Raw genomic sequence first — 14,542 nt, 5'->3', positions numbered from 1 at the left:
GGTCGGGGCAACTTTTTCCGATTTCGTGTGAGCTGGTAGAGAACTATCCTAATATCAATAGTTCAAAAGGACGTAGCGACTTTTGAAAGCAAATCTGAATTCCAATTGAATTGGAATTCGATCCAGAGGAGAAAAGAGTATTCGAACGATAATTTTAATCAAGCTAAAAAGTGTCGACAAAGGAGGATGTGATATTTAAATCCTAAAACAAAACGTGAATTTTTTCACTCTATTTTTAATAGAATACACTCATTACATGTTAAATACATTTGGCTCATGTTATTTTTTGTGCGGAAGCAACACGTACTCTTGATTACTTTGTTCATATGTTTAACAGCACTTACTGGTTTTGGTCCAACACTTGCTGTCTGATACTCTCGTACGATGCTTGCGACTGTGGAAAAGAGTGAACAAATGACGTTAGGCACTATTTCATCAATCACCTTATTTTGCTATACTTATGACTTAGGCAACATGCTCAGGTAAGAAGGAAAGGCACTACACAGAGCTACTTATTAGTACAATATGCTAAACGTAATTTTCAAACAATACAAACTTGTAGGTACAGCAGAGAAGCAATAGGTTGTTGTTCAGCAGAGGAGGGAAAGGGTGCGTTTAGCTATTCTTTGTTTTAGTATAAGGCTAATCAAAAAAACCAAACAGATTAGTGAACAGAAATGGCTGCGTCCTGTGGGGCCATTTTGTTTGGAAGGCAACACAGCTCGACTACAAACGGTGACTAACCTCCCAGTGGCCATCATCCCAGGCGGGGAACAGTCGCTTGAAGCTGCGCGGTTCGTCACCCTGCTTCAGGATCACGATCGGCACCGTGTCTTCGCTGCGCTCCGACGGATCCGTCCGGATGTACTGCTTGGCCATGTCGATCGACTTGGCGCGCTCCTCGTCGGTGGCCCCGTTGCCGATCCAGCAGTAGATCTCGTCGCCACCGTCCAGCACCATCACGTCGTCCACGTTCAGGTCCTGGCCAATGTTGAGTGAAAGATTGTTAATCGCCAATGGAATTTGTTGCATGAGTTGAAAACACTTACATCCTGCTCGAAGTGGGGCACCTCCTCGACGCGAAGTCTTCCGTTGAACAGGATCCGGCAGTGGAACAGTCGCGGGCTCAGGAACGGCGCTCCGGTGGGGTCCAGCTCGCGATCATAGTCTCCTTGTCCGCCGAGCGCTGCCCAGAAGCCGTCCGGCTCGGAACCCTCGTCGATCAGCTGCAGGTTCGCGTCCGGCGAGATGATTCCCACGATGTTGGCGGCCATCTCCTTCTCCAGGTCGGAAGCTCCAACGCCGTGCCAGACGTAGGTGGTGGACGGGGTTTCCAGGATGAAGACGTCGTCCGAGGCGAGCGATCCGGCGACTTCGTCCAGTTGCTCCGCACGGACATCGTCGGCGCAGGTTCCGCGGATGCGGAACAGACGCGTTCCGTCGACGTCGTACGTGTCGTGGTCGTGCACGTTCTTGAAGCCGGAGGCGTGACCACCGGTGAAGTTGATCATTTTGCCCTTGAAGATCTTCAGGAAGTGACGCGGTTCGTTACCTTGGGTAACGCGAACTTGGACGGCTTTGCCGTTGAGTTCGTTGTCCAAGCGGACCGCGTGCATGGCCGCGGAAGCCTTCTCATCGGTTGAGGACTGCTTACCCTGCCAGAAGTAGATGATGTATCCGTGACCGCCGTGCTTGTTACGGTACTCGTACTTGATCACGTACGAGTCTCCGCCGAAGAACATTCCGTAGGTTTGTGGTTCTACCGGGACTAGTTGGAAATTCTCTACGCGCCAAACCTCCGCTTCTCCCTGACCATTGTCCGGCATGAATCCGAGTGCACGACCTCCGTTCTTCTTGAACATGTGCAGGATCTCCGGGTCGAATTCACGATCATCACCATCGGTTGAACTGTCCTCATCCATTGCTGCCTTGATCAGGTGGCTGTGGCTGATGCCCTTGTCCTGCCAGCTAGCAAAGTACTGCTTGAAGTCGGTAGTTTCACCATTCTCGATCACCCTTTGAACCTGGGTATGCATCGGGTAACCCTTGCTGGTGATGAACTCCTGTGCCTTGACCATGGACTGTGATCGTTCCTGGGCGGTTGCTCCCTTTCCAACCCAGACGTAGATCCCCGATGATCCGGTGTCCAAAATGTAGCAATCCTGCTGAAAGATCGCATTTAGCGCAGGGTTACATATCAAGCACACACAACATCAAACAGGTTAGTACGATCACTTACGTCCGAGTCCAGCATGCTCTGCTTCAGCGGACGCTCGCCAACCGGCTTGATCTGGAGACTTCCGTCGGCATCCGAAACGTGGTACAGGGCAACGGTGGTGCACGCGTTCTTCTCGTACTGCTCATCGCTCTCGGATTCATCCGCGACCTCGTCCGGAGATCCCTCACCCAGCACGGTGAAGAACTCCTGTTGTTCAGCGTTGCTAGCGAACTCGTCTACAATCCAACAAGCGTTATTACCCGCGATCATAACCACACCCTCATCTAACCTTACCGATAATATGCACATTGGCCCGGCCCGCATGGTCCTGGTCGCGAATTTGGCTCGCGGCCGCGATCGCCTTGATCTTCTCAACGCGCTTCGCCCTTGGGCCCACATAAACGTAGATTTCATGCCCGCCGTCCAAAATATAACAGTCACCCTTGTTCATCGAACCGATTCCAATCGGGACCTGCCGCACGCGTACGTTCTTCGAGCCCTTGACCTGGAATAGGCGCCGCTCGCCGGCGGCGTTGGTTTCGACCTCGTTGAAGCCACTCTTGACGCCTCCGTCGGCGTACCGGACTCCACCCTTGAAGTAACTCAGGAACAGACTCGACTCGTGATCTTGAACCTCGCGGTGCTGAATCGGTGCACCGTTGTGACGATCGTCCAGCTGGACGCTGAGGATCGCTGCGGAACCGGCCTCATCCTGGGTGGTCTCCAGACCCAGCCAGAAGTGAATGTCCCAGGACAGCACACCGCTCTTGGATTGTTTGGTCTGCAAAGATTCTGGAATTACGATTTCACTAAAATTTTAAAAAATTTCATGTAAACTTACATTCAACACTATGTACGAGTCACCGGTGTAGAATTTCCCGTACGTCTTTGGCGGAACCGGGACCGGTTCGAAGTTCTGCAAAAGAAACCACCGGGAAAAGAGTGAGAAACATTAGTCATCCAGACATGGTTGGTTTTTCAAGCTGCGTAGATTGCTCTCAACATCTGGATTGCATTCACAGCACTACGGTCGGAGGGGCGAGCAGGTTGTTGGGAAAACACGCACCGCGGCTAATTTATTGCAAAACAGTTCCGAGCTGGCAGCGCTGTCGTCGGCTAGCGTCGTATAGATGACTTAGTGATTCAAGTGTGGTAGTTCCACGTTCAGTAGACGCGGAAGATCTGCCATTGAAGTCAGCCGACTGTGACCGATTCTTAGTTTGCGTTTTTAATTTGATTGTTCTAGCTTCAAGGTCGCGCGCCCGTTCAAAAGTGTAATTTGTTACTGTTTTGGAAAAGTAATAAACTGGCCAGAACTGCATGTGTTGGGTGTTGATAATGTCTTTTGTTAGTGGACAATGTGGAAATCAAGTGATAATTTGAACTATTCCACAATTTTGTTAATATTCGACGAAATTTGATTAAGAGTACTTCAAGTGTAGATCAGATTTTTATTTCTGGCAACACTTTCATACAAAAGTAGGCTTACCGTTTATATGATAAGACTGACTCGATTGCCATATCTATCTTATCAGTATCATATTTTGTTGTTTTAGTTTCTGTCGTTTGTACTCTGTTTTATATCGATTTATTGTCGTTGTCACGCTTTTAAGTGAACCTTCTTAGTTTGTGATCAATTTGAAATATTTTGTCATACATTACATTTGCAGCAATGCTATTTTTTGGTTTTATTTTTGTCAACAGTATCAATAATGTTTACTTTAAAAACATAAAATTGGAGCTTTTATATGATTAGGTTTTATATTATCAATGCTTAAAAATAACAATTCAAACTGAGCTAAATTTTATATGAATTTAAAATTTCAATTAGTTTATGATTATTTTATTATCTTTTAATTAGGATTTCTGTTTCAGATTGTCAAGTTGACTGTTATTTTTGATAAATAAAAATTTGTTGTAATTTTCTTTTGAAAATGTATGAAACCAATAATGGAATTACAAGTAGACATAAAATTGTGTAATTAATATAAAAAAATACTTTTGCAAAATTTTACGAAACATCTTTCTTGTCCTTGATCAATCGCAAAGTAATTTTTAAGGCTCATGAGGTCTCCGAATTGATTTAAATAGCTTCAAGTACCCTAGAGTTGGCCATCAACTCGAAGTTAGAAGATGCATCTTTTGTAATGAAAACTGTTAAATCTTTTGCTCGTTTTCTTTTGCATTTTGAAAACACTTTTTGAAATAAATGTAATCATAATTTTAGATCTTTGCAATTAAATTTGATTTTTCTGTAGTTTTATTTTACTGAGCAGTTTTCTCAGATTTCGTCATTGAAATTTGCAATCAAAAAGTACTTAAGTGAAAGTTTGATAAAGTGCATCGTTTTCAAGTTATAGCCGTTTTAAGGTGACTTTTTTTCATTTTTTTTTAAATTAGTGCACATGTTTTCTTACTTTTGAAAAAAATATTTTTACAAGCTGAGAAAACTCTCTATATTTTGCTTTTTTGAACTTTGTTGATACGACCCTTAGTTGCTGAGATATTGCCATGCAAGTGTTTGAAAACAGGAAAATTGATGTTTCCTAAGTCTCACTCAAACAACCCACCGTTTTCTAACGTCGATATCTCAGCAACTAACTATGAAACATTCGCAACTAATATGAAACATTCGTAAAATTTTCCGATCTCTTCAAAAAAATATTTTCAAAAGTTTTGAATCAAGACTTAAATTTTAAAGGGCGTAATATTGATTATTTTTTTTATTTTTATTATTATTTGTTTTAAGTTATAGAGCAAACAAAAAGGTAATTTGTGAACTTAAAAAATGTAATTTTCCGTTTGAGAATTTCAATGTTGATTTATAATAGGTCACGGCGTGTTTGCTAGAATTAACATTTAAGGAAAAAATAATCATAGCTTCATTTGAAAGTTACTTATAGGAAAATTTACAAAAAAAAAACATTCAGAGCAAACTATTTGAACAAAAAAAAAATCAAGGCAATTGGAATACGTTTTTCAAAATGATGAGATATTTAAGCATATGTTTAATGTTTGGTTAAGGAAACTCACTGCTTATCAATCTTAAACCTGATAAAATTTCAATTGTTTTCGCTGACTCAGAACACACAGGTGATATTTGTTCTCAAATCATATGTAATTTTATTTATTCTTCACAGAAAAAAAAAATTTATTTTGAAAGGTTGAAATTTCGGTTCGTTGATTAATTTTAACTAAAAATTGTGTAAAAAGGTGAACCTGATCAAAATTTATCAGAAACTGATGAATGTCATACAAAACTTGAATTTGACACAAAATCTGTCACCATTTCCTGATGAATAACTATTGCCATATTTTTTTTCTGTGTTGTTAAAATAATGTTTTTAAATGGTTTTAGGATTTTATTTTCTGAATAAATCTCACGTTTTCAAAAATTTATGGTTAAAACTAAATTAAAGTAAAAGGGCTGCGTTCTTAACCCCTTTTCAAAGTCGTTTCTTATCTGATTATGCACATGTTGATGACTAAATGACGCATTGTTTGACAAGTTGCCTGAATATTTATTAAAATGTTTCAAATAAATTATAAGTTAAAAACAAAAAAAAATCTTCAAAAAAAGATAAAAATGATAAAAATTCACCAAAATCTGATGAATATTACCATCATTTTTTTCTGTGCAGCCATGACTATTTTTTTCTTCTAAAGTTGCCCAGAAAACACGTCGTTAGGTATATTAGATGTTGGTTAGTGATATTATGAAAAAATAAAAAAAGTCTGACAGTTCAAATGTTTTGAGTTTTTTTGAAAAAAGTAACGTGAGTTGCATAAAAAATAATAATAAAAAACGAGGTTGACTTTATAGCTGTCGGCCACCATTGCTAGTACCAACCACTAGTGTCTTCCTTTTTATCTACAAGGACTTCGCCGCCCTGGGCTCCTAAGTGTATGAAAGTATGGCACGGAGCGACGGCGCCGAATACCCATATTTACACAAAGAATTTTAGAGCGCCCGCCACGGGATTCGAACCGGCGACCTCTGGATTGTGAGTCCTGTACGCGGACCGATTGATCCACACGGGCAGGGCATATATAACAATATATAAAACTACATAGAAACTGTTTAAACGGCTAAGCATTTTGTGTATCTGTACACAAAAATTTAATACATTTTTCCTAATAACCCAAAATTATGCTGAAATACTTGAATTAAATAAAATTTTAAACTTTTAAAATCCTCATAGCGTTTTTTTATATATTTTTATTAAATTGTTATTCAAATGAATTTATATATTTTTTATTTTTTCTGTGGTATCTACATCTGGGTTGAATAAGGGCAAATTTACTTTATTGGTACAGCTGAAAATGTTATTTTTGTTGGACAATGTTTAAATATTTTGACTGATTTCAATTAAAACAAGAATAGGAACAACCGTCATCATTGTTGACATGGGGTCTGGGGATGAGATTGGGTCGTACAAATTTCTATTTTTTTGTATGATCGAAGCTCACCTCCCAGACCAAATGTCAACCCTGATGACGGTACAAAATTTTCAAAATTTACAAGTCCCGATTTGACCCAGTTTGCGGTAGTGATTTGAATTGAGATAAAAGATATTTTTTTTTGTAGAAAACGCATGTATAAAATTTATCTTTACTTCTTTGATTTTTAAGCTTTTCTAGTAATATAACAAATAAACAGACAAGATATTTATTTTATTTTAAATGCCAATCAAATTGAAAATATCATCAAAACGTAAAAGACAGCCTAAAATTTGAAAAATAGCTGTTATGGTAAAGCTTTTTTTCAAGAGGATAATTTGTAAATTACAAATTGTAATGTATTATTATCAAGAATATTTCAACGGCATAGGCTTCAAATTCGCGTAACAGTTAAAACTTTGATAATAAATTACGACATGTCATATGAGCCCTCAAAGCGCACATTAACGATTACGGTACTCAACAATGAATTTCGTAAACTACGATTTGAGCCCGATTATCGTCCTATTTGTGCTGACGATAACACCATTGATAACATTATTGATTCTGGGCTTATCTTTTTGCCCATTATTATTCAGAAATGCCCAAATTTAGCCTGCTTTGCCTTGGTTGGCATTTCAGCAAGGGGAACCACATTTTGGGTTTTTTTCAGCATAATTTTGTAGTCCATGTCTCCGGTGAATCATTTTATCGTTATTTCTCCATACCACATCTGGGGCGACAAACCCCCAGACGTCTGACTTTCCATGTTGGGTCCAACCTTGAAAGCCGCTGCCGCCACTGAAAATCGATTTTCGGTGGAAAACGTTCGTTGCCCCCCCCCCCTCATCTCGTGCTGTTGTCTCCGCACAGAACGTCGTTTAAATATACACATTTTTCCACAATTCACTCTGTTTACAGCACAATTTGGTCCGAGGTAATAAAAATGCTTTTTCCACTAAACATGAACTGATCCAAACATTCCGCAGAGCGGGTCTAATTAAATACTTTTTTTTCACATTTTCTGTTTTCCTCCTTCCAGATCATAATCTTCTTAGCTCACCTCAATTCTCCAAACCAGAAGGCCAGCACTGGTTCCTGCATCGTCGAATGCTGGGTGCATTTTTTTCTTCTAAACACTCAAATTTGGTTTAAAACTATCAAAAAATGGTCTCACTCCTAATAACTATAGGCACAAGTGTTGAAAAAGGCAGATTATTTCCGGCACTTTGACGCGTTGGCACTAGCAACTTCCGACCCGGACTAAGCTCAAGTCGGTACTAAATATTAGCTTAGTTATAAATTTTCTCCCCGATAGGAGCCGAGCCGTTCGAAAAAAAAGCTGCGTGATTCACTCGCGAATACTGGTTCGGTACTGAGCTGAGCGAGAGCAGCGAACCGGCATTTGAAGATATATGAATGCGAGCTCTGTGAATGGGTCTGTGTGTTGTGTGGGGGAGCTCGCGATAAATCGAGTTGAGAGAAGATGAGCACGGGTTGGCTTTGGTTGCATAGTTGTCTTATTTGTTTTATTAGGTTTATGTTTTTGCAGTGCAGTTTTTTGTAGCAACAATGTATTTTATTGCAAAACGTTGAATTTTATGCACAAATTTATTCTGTAGTATTATTTACGGCTCTTTTGGGTTGTTTTTGTACTTGAGACAAACAAGCGAATAAAGAAGATGCCGCCATAGAATCGAGAGAAACAAAATAACAGTTTCATGGTCAACAGTGTTGTCGGTTGAGCTTTACGAGAAAAAAAATTAAGCTGAGTCTGAGCTTTTTTAGGTATCGACCACAAATGATGCTATGCTGAATGCAAATGTATTAATTTCTAGAAATTTCCAAAATTATAATTTTTTGTTTCTTTTTTTCTTTATGAAATACTGCATTTAAAAGCAGGTTTTGAAGAGACATAATAAATGACATTATTATTTTTGGTTTTTTTGGAAGGTTGCCAGATAAATCTGGGAATCCCAGATTTTTTCCAGGTGATATATTTTAAAAACATAAGAGTAAATTTACTTTGGCGATTACCATATTTTTTCAAACAAAATCATCAATTTCCACCTCTTTTCGATCTGGTACTGGTGGATTTTTGGTCAACAGATTTTCCCAGTTTTTATCTCGACTTTTCCTGAAAATTGTTCAACGGCTGGCCTCTCAGACTCTCAATGCACTATCGAATAATATCGTTAATTTTGAAAGATTTTTAAATATGTTTTTTTAATTCTTTTACCATTTATTTCCATTAAACACTAAAATAAGTCCTGATACAAAAAAGATTGAAATCATTGAACTTCAAATTTATAGCTGGATATTTGAAATAAGTATCATAAAGTTCTTTGAGCTAAAAGTATGTTATTTTGTTGTCAAAAATTTAAATTTTACAAAAAAAAAAACAGTATGAACATTTAACAATGTTTCAAAAGTCTATCCATAAACGTAGTTTTTAGGCCCCGGGGATGTTCCGATGGGGGGACATTTGCCGAACCATAAGAGTTGGGGCAATATGGGTATCAAACTTTATGATTTTTGATACTGGATATGAAATTTGACATTTCAGCAGCAGTGGCCACAATCCGAAGTGGCCGGAGGCCCCAGGGATGTTCCGATGGGGGGACATTTGCCGAACCATAATAGTAGGGGCAATATGGGTATCAAACTTTATGGTAATTATGAATCTAGTGAATCTTGGGAAAATTTGGACCAGACAATGTAATCGAAAATTTCAACAACCATCTTGCAAAGTTCTTTGTTATACTGGTCATGTGTAACATAACACCACCTTTTTTTCAAATTTGAAATAGCGTTTAGTGTTAAGTACCTAAATGTTAAATTAACACGGAAGCACATCATTTTTGAAGGTTTTGTATTAGAAATGATCTTATTTCATTTATTATTCAAAGTAGTTTTCTTTTTCAAACGTATTTTTATCATTTAGGGTGTGTCGAGATCATTCCTTAAATTTCAAAGTTTATTTTTAAGACAGATTTAGAGAAATTTTAGTTTCGTAGAAAACATAATTATTCGAAGCCTGTTTTTTACTAGAAACCTATTTGAGAAAAAGTTTTAAAAGTTTTTTTTTTGTTTTATCTGCCCATAATTGAAAATTCGGCTATTATGCCAAATCAATACCGAGAAAAACGCGTTTTAGTGTTTGTCACAAAATCTCCGTCAAGGCAAGCAAGAGTGGCATATTAGCCAAGTCTAAACACTATTTCAGTAAAATTCAAGTTCCAGAAGATGCGTTGGAACATCCTCTACCACCTGGTGCTAATATCTCGTTTTTGCCAAAAGTGGATATTAGCCGTTTTTTCAATGGTGGGCAGTTATTCACTGCACTTATCTTCTGAAATGTGCTGCTTTTTTTTCAATAAACATAATTTAAAAATTTTGGAATCAAGAGTTACCATTTGAAGGGTTAACACAACTTACTTTGGACATTTTAAATGTAAAAAATCACTGACATGAGCAGGGTAGACTGCAAGATCATAAAGCCACATAGGCCAATTCCTATTATGACAGGGTGGCCACTTAAGTTGAGAAAGTCGAAAAAAAAGTGAATTTGAGATTGTTATTCAAAGTGTTGGGAACAGTTGGGAAATTCACCCAAATTTATTGAATAAAAAAAACTCAGATCTAATTTTTATACAATTTTTACATTAATTCTGTTCAATTTTTGAAGCATTTGATAATTTCAAGGAAGTTAAACTTCTAATTATGTATTACATTTTAACTTACAAAATATTAATTTTGCACGGGCAGAAATCAGACAGATCTTCATAATATTTTGTATTAATCAAGAGATTTCAGTTTATGTTTGACTAAGTTCATCAAAATATTAAAGTAAGAGTTAACTTACAAATAGCCTTTGAGCAATTCTCTACTATATAGGTCTTTTTTTTAGAATTTTTATTTTTGTATTTTTTAATCCGGCTGAAACTTTTTTGGTGCCTTCGGTATGCCCAAAGAAGCAATTTTGCATCATTTATTTGTCCATATAATTTTCCGTACAAATTTGGCAGCCGTCCATACAAAAACGATGTATGAAAGTTCAAAAATCTGTATCTCTTGAAGGATTTTTTGATCGATTTGGTATCTTTGGCAAAGTTGTAGGTATGAATACGGACTTCACTGAAAAAAAATGATACACGGTAAAAATTTTTTGGTGATTTTTTATTTAACTTTTTGTCACTAAAACTTGATTTTCAAAAAAAACACTATTTTTGATTTTTTTTTAATTTTTTGATTTGTTTTAGACTTTTCAGAAATTTCCACGTTGTGCAAAAAATCTTTGACCGAATTATGAATTTTTCAATCAGTACTGATTTTTTCAAAAAATCGAAATATTGGTCGCAAAAATTTTTCAACTTCATTTTTTGATGTAAAATCTAATTTGCAATCAAAAAGTACCCAAGTGAAATTTTTTTAAGAGGCACCGTTTTCAAATTAAGGCCATTTTAAGCTAACTTTTTTGAAAATAGTCGCAGTTTTTTATTTATTTTTTTAATTAGTGCACATGTTTGCCCACTTTTGAAAAAAATATTATTGAAAAGCTGAGAAAATTCTCTATATTTTGCTATTTTAAACTTTGTTGATACGACCCTTAGTTGCTGAGATGTTGCCATGCAAAGGTTTAATAACATGAAAATTGATGTTTTCCAAGTCTCAGCCAAACAACCCACCATTTTCTAACGTCGATATCTCAGCAACTAATGGTTCGATTTACAATGTTAAAATTTGAAACATTCATGAATTTTTTCGATCTTTTCGAAAACAATATTTTCAAAAAAATTAAATTTAGAATAACATTTTATAAGGGCCAAATATTCAATATTACATCCTTTTAAAATATGAATCGTCTTCTTACGAAGATGGAAATGATGTTCAACCGTAAAGTAAAACCTATACCTTTCTTTAGTAAGAAAGGCAAAAGCAATTGATTTGCATCAAAAAGCTTCATAATTTTGAAAAAAAAAAAAAAATTATGTAAGATTATCAGTATTTGTCCAATCACCCTTTTCTGGAACTATAAATAACAGTCTGGAAAAAGTCTGAAATTCGAAAAAAACATGCATAAACTGTATTTTGGGGATTGAGTTTTATCTTAGCCTTGTGATGTACAAAAAATATTCTTAAATTGTAAATAATTATTTAATTTATTATATTTTTTAGCGGCTTAAACATTTTTGTATACAAATTGGAGTTAAAACTAGCCTCCGGAATTTACAGAAAAATCCGATTATTTTCAGTTATTATGGTTTATCAATAATGGTCTATCACTTTCCTTTATGTCATATAATTTAAATAACAAACAAATCATTTGAATTAAAATAAAATTCACTTATCAGACGAAAAAAAGCCAACCAAATATGTTTCATTTCAAACTCGTGATTAAGCATATGAACCCATGACTAACATTATTATCTGAAACTTAATTTCTGATAAGAACCAGCTGTTTTTTGCTGTTGTTAAAAAGAACTTTTCATAACTATTCACAACCCAACTGGCTGATGACGCAACCTATTTACCTTTGAGTAACTCGCCCAACCACAACTTGAACTAATTACATCTACACCTCCCGCGTATATCGCTGGCTTCAATTGCTGTAATGAACGCGACGCTCTTATCTAAACCTAGACCTAGACGTTCAGTGGTGCCTCCCAGATGACGACCTGGCGGTATGATTACGAGAAGGCAAAGTTTTGACATTCAGAAAGTGACTCACATTTGTAGTACATTGTTTTTTCGCATATTATATTTCTACCATAATGGTGTAAATGAGCCGATCTCCACAACTTTGATAACTGTACCACGGCTACCAGAGCGAGACAGACCGCGATGGTGGTTTGTTGATAATTGACCTGTATGACGCGACGCGATACTGGCGCAAATGTTGATAAGTCGAACAATTAGAAGCAATTCTGTTCGAAAGCGGAGGCAACAATTGTGAAATGAGGAAGTCAGCGGATGCTTGAACATTTGAGTTAAGGATTACTTTACTAGATTTTCTGGTCAATTTCAACTGGCTCAATGGTCTAGGGGTATGATTTTCGCTTCGGGTGCGAGAGGTCCCGGGTTCAAATCCCGGTTGAGCCCTGCGGTAGATTTTTTTTTCGGCTTATCTAATATTAGCTGGTTAGTTTCTTCAAGTCACTCTAGGAGCTTATTTTGCTGTCGTGGTTGTTAATTTGTCAATTACATTTGAATTTCACCTTAAAATTTATGAACCTTCTAAATAATCACGGTAATTAACAGCCCTGCAATTAGCGAGTATTACTTTCTTACCTTTGGAAAGGAAGAAAGCAAGGTAAGAACAAGATTTTTTTTTCGTCAGACGCGGACGCAGATGCAAAACTTTGCGCCAGTCTGATTTTTCCATGCTCTGTCAGTCGAATAATCTAAAGGGGTTGCTATTTGCAATGATCGATGTCAGGCGCACACTTCTCCGTATACGTCCGCGTCTGACGGACTATTTTGTTCTTCGTTTAATTGCCTTGTTTATGCGTTCTATGTGTAGTGTCTTGAAAGATCAGGTCCAATGCCTGCTAGATCATACTACACTAAGCAACAATGCGATAATTGTTAAGGGTGAGTAACTGTCAACTGCAGTGTTGGAAACTCATGTTTACATTTTTTATGTTATCATGAGTCAAGTTCGTATAAAATAAGTGGCTCAATGGTCTAGGGGTATGATTTTCGCTTCGGGTGCGAGAGGTCCCGGGTTCAAATCCCGGTTGAGCCCAGCTGATGTCAGCTTTTTTAAAGACACAAAAACATACTCTGTTTGTACTTTTGGGTAGCTTTATTCAGGTTTATAGGGAGGGTTAACACAACCGTGCATCACTGAGTATTGAAAAAGAGTCATACTCGAATCTCTAGACCAGTCGCGATCCGGTGGCACCTCCGTCACGCCAAGTCTGGAAGAAGTGCTTGAACGGTGCCGACTCGGCGTTCTGGACGATCCGCTCTACGGGGGTCCACGCGGGGTACTTCTTGGACTTGATGAATTCCTGTGCCTTGGCAAAGGCCTGGGTCTTTTCCTGCTGGCTGGCGCTCTTGCCGATCCACGCGTACAGACCGGATCCGGTGTCCAGGATGAAGCAGTCCTCGTTCTTGAGCATTTCTTGCTTCAACGGCTTCTGGGTGATCTGCTCGACTACCAGCTTGCCACCCTTGGAGTCGGTGACCTTGTACAGCGCAACCCGAGCGGCATCAGCCTTCTCGAAGGCGGCATCCTCCTTCGCGGCAGACTGTTCCGGAACCAGGTTCGGGGCGCCCGATCCGAGCAGCTTGAAGAAGTCCTCCTGGTCGGTCAGGGTGGAGAACTCGTCCACGGTATGAACCTTTGAGCGACCATTGTGGTCCTGATCGCGGATATCGTTCGCAACGTTGATGGCCTTCAACTTCTCGATGCGGTTGGCCTTGGGTCCAACCCACACGTAGATGTTGCGATCGTTGTCCAGGATGAAGCAGTCGCCCTTGTTCATAGCCGAAACGGCCAGTTCAACCTGACGGACGCGGATGTTCTTCGATCCCTTGACGTGGAACAGACGCTTCGGCATGGCGCCGTTCGTCTCAACGTGCTTAAATCCGGAAGCTACTCCACCCTCCAAGTAGCGGACACCTCCCTTGAAGTAGCCCAGGAACAGGTCCGATTCGGATCCCTCAACTTCACGGTGCTGCACCGGAACTCCGTCCAGCAGGTCGTCCAACTGCACGGTCAAGATGGCCGCCGATCCAGCCTCGTCCTGAGTCGTCTTCAGACCCAGCCAAAAGTGGGCATCGTGAGACTTCTTGTTGTTCTTGTCAATGTTCGTCTGCAAAACCCAGCAAAAAACATTAGTCAAATCAACAACCCAACCCAGCTAAACCAACTCA

General features: G+C 38.6%; 1 protein-coding gene and 2 non-coding genes across 6 annotated transcripts; 2 read left to right on the top strand and 1 right to left on the bottom strand.

Annotated features, from left to right (window-relative positions):
* Window positions 1–215: 215 nt before the first annotated feature.
* Window positions 216–8,044, bottom strand: LOC120415164 (gelsolin, cytoplasmic). Of its 4 annotated transcripts, XR_005605174.2 has the most exons (8): window positions 7,722–8,044; window positions 3,060–3,134; window positions 2,513–2,999; window positions 2,240–2,454; window positions 1,050–2,165; window positions 745–981; window positions 557–642; window positions 216–394 (listed from the first exon to the last, which is right to left on the bottom strand). XR_005605174.2 is itself a non-coding variant. In XM_039576603.2 (7 exons), the coding sequence occupies exons 1-7, from the start codon at window positions 7,779–7,781 to the stop codon at window positions 616–618; spliced, it is 2,217 nt and encodes a 738-aa protein (XP_039432537.1). In that variant the 5' UTR covers window positions 7,782–8,044; the 3' UTR covers window positions 216–615. The 4 variants fall into 4 exon arrangements, 3 of the variants coding, with proteins under 3 accessions (XP_039432537.1, XP_039432535.1, XP_039432536.1); XM_039576603.2 differs by having other exon boundaries at window positions 216–642; XM_039576601.2 differs by lacking the exon at window positions 557–642.
* Window positions 8,045–12,688: 4,644 nt separating this feature from the next.
* Trnap-cgg (transfer RNA proline (anticodon CGG)) lies at window positions 12,689–12,760 on the top strand. Its single transcript has one exon. It is a non-coding gene; the product is annotated as a tRNA-Pro (tRNA).
* Window positions 12,761–13,334: 574 nt separating this feature from the next.
* Window positions 13,335–13,406, top strand: Trnap-cgg (transfer RNA proline (anticodon CGG)). The gene has a single exon. It is a non-coding gene; the product is annotated as a tRNA-Pro (tRNA).
* Window positions 13,407–14,542: the final 1,136 nt, after the last annotated feature.

Source organism: Culex pipiens, chromosome 2 (genome assembly GCF_016801865.2).
Source record: "Culex pipiens pallens isolate TS chromosome 2, TS_CPP_V2, whole genome shotgun sequence".
Lineage (NCBI taxonomy): Eukaryota > Metazoa > Arthropoda > Insecta > Diptera > Culicidae > Culex > Culex pipiens.
The sequence above is the reverse complement of the archived record's forward strand: the minus strand, read 5'-3'. Positions and strand labels throughout refer to the sequence as shown.

Coding starts and splice junctions, on each gene's coding strand:
- LOC120415164 (XM_039576601.2), bottom strand. CDS start 7,781: ATGCACCCAGCATTCGACGATGCAGGAACCAGTGCTGGCCTTCTGGTT. Junction 2,455..2,512: donor GGCCAATGTGCATATTATCG/GTAAGGTTAGAT, acceptor GTTGGATTGTAG/ACGAGTTCGCTAGCAACGCT. Junction 982..1,049: donor TGCCCCACTTCGAGCAGGAT/GTAAGTGTTTTC, acceptor AACATTGGCCAG/GACCTGAACGTGGACGACGT.